Here is a 9,976-nt window from a genome sequence, read left to right as displayed (position 1 = left end):
GAAATTGGGATTAATGACCTGCCCGAAACGCTATGCGTGCTAGTGGGTTTACGAGAATGTACGAACTCTTGTATATAAAAATAGATAAATAAAAACAACATAATGTAATTCAAGATGTGTGACATTGGAATGTTTTTATTCGTTATTTTTATAATTACATGCAAAGCATGCTACAGAAAAGACAATACAAGAAAACCTAGAACACAATCACAAAAACAACACAATCCACCAAAATACAAGTTAACAGTTGGAAAACAAGTAGACACAACAGCAACAAACATTATAATACAGAAACAAACACAAAAATAACCGTATCCAACAACACATCAAAACATAAATAAATCTATTCAAATCAAGAACCACACACACAGTTAATGATCATAATATGTATCTGGATATTGACGGCGAGGGTACTTCTTCCTCTAAGCATCCCACCGAGCCCACTGTTCCACAGACGAGGAAACCACGCGATCGCCTCTGGCGATACATAAAGTCAGGTATATCCATCACTTCGCCCTCTATAACGTGGGGGGAATTCACGGGGAGAAGCTGTACAAGGGGCGGCTTGTGCAGCCTACTGAAATCACAGAGGGTGACGGCACAGGAGCCGACACCACATTTGTCACCACAGTGACAAAGGGCGGCTGAGTATGAGGGGCAGCCGCGCAGCGGCCGGCATCACCGATGGCAGATACACGGAGGGCACAGACATGGACGCCAAAGGCACGTTGGCCGCCAGACCAGAATCTTTCTTAAGAACCATCACCAAGTCCCCCCCTCCCTCTCTCTCCCGCAATTTCGGCCAGTGCCACAACCTCCTAACCTGGGAAACCAGCGACTGGGGATGCAGATGAAGCCGATGAAGACATAGGACCAGGCGACAATCCCACCACAGGACCCATCACCGCCGCAACATGGCCCACAGGAGCCGCAGGCACCCCAACATCGTCGTCCACAACACCATCCACAGAAGACGAACTCCTGGAGTTCCCAAAATCCCTGACGTCGGCCCAGGCCTCACCATGAGGCGGAGACAGACTCAAAGCTAACCGCGATCTCTTGGACACAAGACGCAGGTCGTCGGAACTATCCTCCCCGCTAGGAGGCATCGCAGCAGAACCTCCAGTCAGCCGCGCAACTCCACGCAGTGCACGAGCACTCGACATCACAGCTTTAACAACCCGGGGAACAGGACCACACACCTCGGGAGACATTACCGCGTGCACGTCGACACGGGCCGAAGACACAGCTTCTGGAGACAGTTCAGTCTGGGGCACAGCCTCGAAGACCAGGGGTACTAGACCACACACCACTGGAGACACGACTGGAGATGGGGCAGGCAGTGGTGGCTGAGGCGGGGAAGCTGGGGTCGCATTATCACCTCGACACCCACACAGCCAACCACATTTAGGTAGTCATCAGAGACCGGCAACTGGGCACCAGAGGACTGGGAAGCATCACTCAGCACAGCAGCACCCGGAGACAGGTCAGGGAACGCCAACAGGGAAAAGTCCCCCTCCCTGAAGAGGTTCACAGGACCAACCCAGCTCACATGACAACCTGCAGTCTGGTGGCCTGATTGTCCATACCAGAAACAAGTGCGGCTCTGACCTGCACAGAATACTCGCACCGTAATGGCCAGAAGCAAGAGAGATGAATAGATGGGTCGTTCAGTCACAACGCCTCAGTGCGGGTCCCATTCAAGATACCCTTCCACCGCCCGGAGGAAACAGTATTCACCCGGACACTGAAAACCCGCACATACCAGGTAAAGTGACGCCGAAGGCAGTCTGGGAACTCATAGGGAGCACAATGAACTGCCACGTAGGTAATCTCACTGCACCTGTCCGACACTATCCAGCAAACCATCACCATCAGGCAGAGTGAGGATCCTCCCATCATAGCAGTCCACAATGTTACGATACACAGCTGTGGAGCTGAATTTCACAACAGCTCGATGCCCAGACACAAGTTGAACGCCGCACACAGACGCCACATTCACCCCCAACATATCAATCATGACCATCTCAAATGCTGGGTAAGACGCTGGTTCAGTAAACTCCAGGCCAATGGTATCTCTCCGCTTAGAAGGACGGCTGCCTTCTACTCAGCCGTCCTTTGTTTCACCGCCTCCTGTGGTGTCGGCCCCTGCACCATCACCCTCTGTGATTGTGTTCCCTGCGACTCTGCCCGCTATGTTGCCGCTCTATATCCGGCCGACTCCTGTGCTCCAATCCCATGTAGTTCCATCGTCTGCACTGAAGAGCTCTGTGCGGCCTCTTCCCGTGCCTTCCGCCCCCGTGGTGGAGGGCGCTGCCCTGGATGTTCCTGACTTTATGCATCGACCGCGAGAATCACGTACTCACGTTAACGCGTCTGCGGAGTTGTGGGCTTGGTGGGATGCCTATGGAAAGAAGTACCCTCGACGTTTCTATCTGGATAAATATGATGATTAACTTTGTGTGTGTGGGGCTCTTTTTTTGTGTTGCTTTATTTATTTGTTTTGATGTGCCGTGATCTGGGTTTTTTCCTGTGTTTTTTACCTGGTTATGGTTGGGTTATAGTGCGCTAGTACTTTTTCTTCTCTGACTGTATTTCATTGTTACCTGTGATTATGTTATTATTTTATGTTTGGACGACTTTTGTTTGTGTGTTTTCCTGTTCTAATGTTTGTTCATGTGTTTCTTGCCATATAAATGTGCATGTTGAAGTTTTTGTTTGATGTATTTGCTTCTACCAAATTAAAAGAATAAAAAATAAGGATGAGAGTAAGATGCAAATACGTTAAAAAGCTAGGAACATTTTAGTTGGAGATTAAAATTAGCGACATTGACCGAGAAATTTGTAACAATGACAGGATGTTGTGTTTCCCATGGGGCTGGTGGTATTGTTACGAGTTAACGAGAACAATCCAATTATTTGCTTAATTAATTGCAGGGGTTTTGTGCCAAAATATGTCCTATATCATATAGGATAAGATCCTATGTTCCATCTTCTGGAACAATAGTTTCGTTAACATTGTTCATGTTACTTGAACTTGAAGAATTTTAATGGAAATATTCAGACAGAAGTTGCAGGCGTTAGTTTCTTTGCTTCAATGTCGGTCAAGCAAGACTGGTTGAAACTGGTTTATGACCAGAATTTCACTATTTTACCTACATGTTTATGCCGAGTCAATTATAGCATTTTCAAAGTTTGCTTTAGAATACAGGAGATTAAAGTTGACATATCTCGGCAAATGGTTTATAATAGAAATTTTGCATTAAAAATTACAATTTACAAATAAGCAAAATAAAATTAAAATGCAGCTCTTTGTAACACATTCTGTAATTATTTAACATGCAAAACTTCAGCATTTATGTTAATTACGGCAACTTCTTATATTTTCAGAGGAAAAAATACTATGCTAAATTTTTTTTTATTGCCATAAATTTAGGTTTAAATGTTCACCACAAACGGTAAGGTCCTACAATATTGTATTAACCGAGCATTAAACACAGAATTGACAAAAATATATCATAATATACTCCAAGCTGTGTGGACCTCCAGTGGCAGAGGGAGATTTTACACGGATAATGAACAGCATCTTTAATACCTCTCAGTTCACCTGTGTATAATTTCATTTGTAGGTAAAGTCTAAATTATTGGCCACAAGTCACTGAAGTAGTCTTCATAAATCCCCTGTAGTCTTATTACGTCAGAAATGGATGTCTCTAATATTCCTCTTAAAATTGTTAAATGGTGCACTCGGCATGGCTCCAAATTAATGCTTCTCTATCAGCACTATAAACCCTCCATTTTATTTACAATTTCACATTCGAAAAATATCCATGAAGCATTTTACCTCTTTTCCCAACCATATTAAAAAAACGAAAGACTCGGTATAATACAGTCAAAGTAATATCACAAAATTACATTTAAAAAATACAACAAAAGCAATTAAAGTCAGAGGACGTTTAGAAAGTTTTCGTTGTCCAGGGAATTATCCAAATCGACTCGCATTACATAGTTTAATTCCATTACTCCTTGTCCCTCGAGATCTAGATTTAAAAGTTCATACGCGGAAATTTCTTTCAGATTCCGCCGCAAGAAAACAACATCGTGTTCTTAGGAACAGAATTAAGAAGTTAGCTGCAGAAAACCTGTTGTCTCATGTGAGTAAAATAATTATCAACTGGGACCACCAAGCGGGGAAGACTGTAGCAGTGACTATGTCGCGGGATATTCTAAAAGTGCCAAGTATAAAGTTAAGGTGTGTGTATATCACGAAAATAAACACGTGATTAAAAATGTGACAGTGTCAGACCAAGGAGGAAAATTGAAACAGGAATTTCCTTAAGGAAATTCCTGTTTCAATTTTCCTCCTTGGTCTGACATTGTCATAAATTTAAGATGTGAATACGAGAAAAAAAAAAAAAAAACGAGAGTAAGCTATTAATACCCAACTAACCTCTTGTAGATGTCCAATTACCCGTCAGCCTGACAGGTAAGTGGACAACCTCCTGCGGAGGCGGAAACAATTTGGCAGAGTTTCTTTCACCCTGATACCTCTGCTCACCTAGCAGTAAATGGGTATCTGCGAGTGCGACAGCTACTATGGAGTTGCTTCCTGGGGATGCGTAACAAAACGGAGGCCTGGTCGAGGACCGGGCCGCGGGTACGTTAAGCCCCGAAATAATCTCAAGATATCCTATTACTATAATCTAGAGTCCTCACAATTATGTAACATAGTTCCCTTTCCCATACAAATGTTTACCCAGGACTTTTCCGTGTTCTGCTTGTATTGTTTTTTTCCACAATATTCCATTTGTTATATCCGTATATCATTGCTAAATTCTAGGGCAGTATTTCTCACCGCAGTGCGTACCTGTGCTGCAGTGGAGAGTAGCGCAGGTAGTATCCTAATAGAGAAGTTTTCAGTAGTCATAAGCTTTTAATGGTAAACTAGTTCCCTTAACCCTCTACTATTAAAAATATTTTGTAGATTTCATCTTGCATATGCAAGAAGGATCAGCTGCGCCTTCTCTTTAACATGCTTTCCAACTTAAGTACCCAACCGAATGAGGGGGGCGGGAGGCGAGGTTCTTCAGGTGGGTTTTAGGGATCCATACCCGACACAAGAACCAGTGTACAACTCTGCTTGTAAGGCATTCTGTTCTACTAGTTATCTACAGCACCGACTAGAAATCCGGCCGAGATCGCCACTGTAAGGTTTATCTCGAATTGTGGACAAATTCTCTTGATATGGTCTAGTTGAATTACTAAAATGTTTTATATGTTTTTCATTTTATTACATACAATAAACACGCACAGGCAAATAATAATAATTTGCTACAAAACAATACAGATCTAGCACTCGTGCCACATCCATTTTACTCAGGAAATGGACCAGTGCCACTTCTTTAGGTGCTGAATAGATAGAAGCCGGTGAAAGTCGTGTAGGCTTCATTGCCGGGGTGCTCGTAGATGGCTCCCTCCTGCAGCTCCAGAGCGATCCTATCAAAACTACGCAATTCCAGAAAGACAGAATTGGAGCCATGTTCGTATGTGATCAACTTGCCGTAGGCGGTCACTACATAGACGCCATTCTTCATCAGTGCCAGTCTGTGTAGAGGGTAAACGCAAAGTAATGAATTAGACTTAATAGAAAAGTCTACCCGAATAGCAAATTTTACATAGTAGTTTAAACATTTCGCACAAGTGCTCAATTACAACCAGAGCAGAGTAATTTAATAGCTAGGGAAAGTAACTCACGTGAAGTCGCTGGTCCTGGCGCCTATTGCGTGGAAGACAAAGTGATATCCTCCGTTGTGTGGAGCAACAAATTCACTAGAAGCGGGGTTCCAGCCGTCGCCTATATTGGTTAACACGTCCTGAATAATTTGAAAGCAATTGTAATAATTACAGGGACACTTTTTTTACACACAAAAAGAATTCATCTCGATACGGTACATACATCACATCTGTAGGCAAGTCTTTATATTACAAAAACAGTATTTTATTTATGAACTTAATAAAATCTTTAAACTTACTGAAGGCGAGTATCAAATAATTTTTTTATGTCACCCGATGATTTAGTCATTAAGTAGCTCAAGTAAATTGATTGATATTAAATTACTCTACGCAGTTTTAAGGAAAATTACTAATTATTTAAATTTCAAATGTAAACCTCTGCCAGCCTCAAGAGTTTACAAGTCAGCCGCTTAATTGACAAGCTACGTGAAACATTGGCTTCTGATACATTAGTAATTTAGCCAATAAGTTTAAGTCTATAGCGACAATTTACATTTATTTTGGTACAAAAATACACACAGTTTTGAAACCAGTGTTAGTCTTGTTTTCCAAAGTCTTAACAGACATCCTGTATTATGAAATTGCAGTTAATTATACGTATTCAAGTTTTCATTATGTTTACAACTTACTTCAGCCAACCAATCTATAGGATAAAGCGTCTGTCCAGGGTTGGATGCCAGACACTAATATGAACATAGTTCACGAAAATTTTCCCAGTCAAAATTTTAGCAGATTTTTCATATTAATTTGTACAATTAAAAAATAAACCCACACTGACTGCACAATATATGCAGTCTAAGTGTTTCAGTAGAACTGAGTAAACTAATCAGACCTTAAAATTAAGCACATTTAAAGTTCATCAAACTAATCCTAGGTAATAGAATACAGTTGTGCATAGAAAAGGTGAATTAAAGCTTGACAGCATTCATTCTTACCCGAAAGTGAAGGCGAGTGACTGCACTGAGGCGGCCGATGGCTTTCCTCACACTGAAGGCCACGTTCCGACTATAATATAGTAGAGACAGTTTATGGTACACCATCATTCAATTAGTATCTTAGATTTTTGCTTAATAGGGACATGAAATCAGGGTTTTTGCAATATATAAACGTACGTTTAGGTATAACTACTTTGACTAATTGCATTTCTACAAGATATAAGAATAATTCCTATTTATTCCACTATTCTCCTATTTATGCGTATTGAGTATTTGTGACTTAATATTCATAACATGCATCGACGTTAATATATATATGCCACTTTATTTATTAGCGAGCGGCTCATTCACCAATTTTGCCGTGATGTGAATTAGGTCCACGTAGGAATTTTGCGGTAAAACATGTTTAGACAATTATTACTTTACATTCACTGTATTAGTAAATTTATATCCTGTATAGGTTGTGTAGTGTTCTCCATGGCTAAGATTGGCAGATCTTACTATGTGACTATTCAATAACATATTGTGTCGGGAGCCGAGGAGAGGAGTCTTGCATTTTTGTTGCATTGCAAAGTATGGCCACGAGTATGCATTCTCTACCTTGCCTTTGGCCATATTATTGCGTTAAATAAATATTTTATCCAGCTGCCCATGAATCAGGCAATTAGCATTTTACTTCACAACATGGTAAATTAATGAAAATTCAAGGGTACCGAGAACTACCTCATGTAAGCATGCATTTATCTTCAAGTAAATCTTTCTGTGACGAGTTTAGCACGTATGTAAACCGTAATCAGAAACACCAGATTATCCTATTGTTGTCCAGTTGAAGCAGTTTACAAGTGCAACATCAAATTCATTTATGATTGTTAGCGATAGGCGTTGGGGAACCAGTAAAGAAAATCTTACCCTTTGCATATATGTACTGAACGGAGCGAGAGAAGGTTGAGCTGTCTCTTATCTTTCTGTCCATTTATACACCATAAGCTTATTTCAATTTCAATCTGGCTTTAATAATTGCTGCTCAGAGCCACAAGTTGTTAAGCGCCACGAGACTCCTACAGCTGAAGACACATTGATAAAAATTATAGCTTTTGAGACCATATATGCGGCGTATATGCATGACATCACTTATATGCTATTTTTATAAGTAACAAAATATTTAAAACTACCCCTGATAAAGATGTTAAAAGCATTAGTTTAGTAAAATTATATATTTTTTAGTTTTGTTCGATATACATTGTCCACAAAGTAATTAGATTGGGAATAGAATACGAATCGACATATATGAGCAAATCACGTTGAATAATAAATATATTGCTCCTTCCAGTGGCAAGTTAATTAACCTAAGTCTGCACAAAATCATGAACCTTGGACAATTGTGTAGAACTTTATTTTGACGAGGACCTTAAATTAAGACAAGTTCCCTCAACGAAGCTTCGGACGACATGGCCGCAGGTTACTGTCAAGGCACAAACAGCAACCTGCAAACAGTTCACTCGAAAATGGTAGTTACTAGAGATACTGTGAGTAAAGTACAATGCATTGACCGATTCGCTCCAGAGAGAACATATTTTGTATTATCTTCTGTAGAGGTACCGATACCAAGGCATAAACAATCTTCTTTTCCTAAACCCAGTATAATATGTATGCGCTAAATTGGCGCTTATATAGTTTGTTTGTTCCATGAAGGTATATTTTTGCCTTTCATAGGTTTATGGTTACTCCTTTTTTTATTACTTTACAATTCCATTAACTGCCATTCGGTTCAACAATAAATGTTTTGGGCATTCCATCCATATTAGCCGTATGTTTTGTACATTTTGAAGGTGGGTTGTAGGCTAAAACCAAAATCCGTGCTTATGTTATTTATTGCAAAAGTAAGTAAATTGTAAAAGGTTCAATTCATAAATTATAACAGTTTAAGTGTCGATCAAACAAAAACGCAAATAACACTTAATGCCGAAGTAATCCAAGTCATTAAATGCACATCACTACAAAATACAGTACAGTTTAGATATTAAACTAAAAACAAAAAATGAGCAAACCTCAAAAGATAGTCACATACTTACGTTCTCACAGGATAAGGTAAAGCTAAAGGCTCCATCAGACGTCTACCTTCCAGCTCCAAGTCGGGGCCGTCCGTCGTATTGGAGTAGCAACATTCTGAATCTCTCATTTCTTACACTCTGTGCCCTAGGCCAAGTGCCACTAGAGCGAGAATCGCCAGTACCATAATCGAGCACTTCTGCATCTATCTTGAGATAATTGGGCGTCAAGTGATGAAGTTCGCTGAAATACCTCCGTTCTCTGTGGTTTATTAGACAGGTTTGGTTTAATATAGCAGCATGTGCATTATTTGATAATGAAGAGTTAATGCCACAAGGAATTTTCTAATTTCCTGCTAATTTCCCCTTTTCCCAAAAACCACCTGCCCAGAGTTCCTGCCATAGAGAATAATTAATTTAGAAATATTTATAATGTAATTATAAATCTTTTTCAAATTAAACATTTCTTTAACAAACACCTAAAAAGTTAATGCTCTGACACATGAGCTTCAGAAAAATTATATGAGTTTACTGGTGAAGACAGGTTTGCACCCCTCAAAGATTTATCACTTTACACCACACCTACACAACCGCTTGTTACGCTTGTTAGACCAAGAGAACTAGACTGGAACTTAAGTGGAACTTGAGTGGAAGCTCAAGTACTCCCTAATCGCTGATGCTTACAGTCTTGAACCTCCGAATACTCTGTCCAGAACTGTATGCTGAAGTCTACGTCTTTGAATCTGGAGCGACGAAATTGCCCCATAAACCTATAAAACTAACCAACAGGTTCCAAGCTCGGTACACTACACATCATGTAGTGCTGTTCGGGATTGGCTTGGAGAATCCCCCCCCCCCCCCTATTATCAAGGGTAGTCCAACGTGATTCCATGCTGTCTGGTTAAGCAGGAGCCTCCTCCAAACAAAGACCCAAAGTCCCTTCCATGCACCCGCCAAACCCCCTGTTTATGAATAAAAAACTGTTTACACACGACTCAACTGATGACGTTCGAACACTTCCGGAACAAGTGCTTCACTGACGAATTTTGTTCGAACCACAACGCTGTAAAAGCTTCACCCACGTACTACAAATACAAATATTCGTCAACAGAACTAAACACCTAACAACCAAACCAAACCTAACCTATGCCTATATATGCACTATATGCTAATATAATATTTATTTATATTTGAGAAAAA

At 40.5% G+C, this 9,976-nt stretch overlaps 1 protein-coding gene across 1 annotated transcript; it reads right to left on the bottom strand.

Annotated features, from left to right (window-relative positions):
• Window positions 1-5,269: 5,269 nt before the first annotated feature.
• On the bottom strand, window positions 5,270-9,040 carry LOC138369858 (cerebellin-2-like). The gene is made up of 4 exons (XM_069333601.1): window positions 8,801-9,040; window positions 6,729-6,798; window positions 5,755-5,873; window positions 5,270-5,604 (listed from the first exon to the last, which is right to left on the bottom strand). Exons 1-4 carry the CDS (start codon window positions 8,905-8,907, stop codon window positions 5,403-5,405), a joined length of 498 nt encoding a protein of 165 aa, XP_069189702.1. The 5' UTR covers window positions 8,908-9,040; the 3' UTR covers window positions 5,270-5,402.
• Window positions 9,041-9,976: the final 936 nt, after the last annotated feature.

This window comes from Procambarus clarkii, chromosome 30, assembly GCF_040958095.1.
Source record: "Procambarus clarkii isolate CNS0578487 chromosome 30, FALCON_Pclarkii_2.0, whole genome shotgun sequence".
In the NCBI taxonomy this organism is placed as follows: domain Eukaryota; kingdom Metazoa; phylum Arthropoda; class Malacostraca; order Decapoda; family Cambaridae; genus Procambarus; species Procambarus clarkii.
This window is presented reverse-complemented; position numbering and strand designations above follow the sequence as displayed.

Excerpts from the sequence above, each read along its gene's own strand:
- LOC138369858 (XM_069333601.1), bottom strand. The coding sequence starts at position 8,907 with ATGAGAGATTCAGAATGTTGCTACTCCAATACGACGGACGGCCCCGAC. Across the intron at positions 5,874-6,728 it reads TCACTCGCCTTCACTTTCGG|GACGTGTTAACCAATATAGG; the intron begins GTAAGAATGAAT and ends CAAATTATTCAG. Across the intron at positions 5,605-5,754 it reads GCCAGGACCAGCGACTTCAC|ACTGGCACTGATGAAGAATG; the intron begins GTGAGTTACTTT and ends CCCTCTACACAG.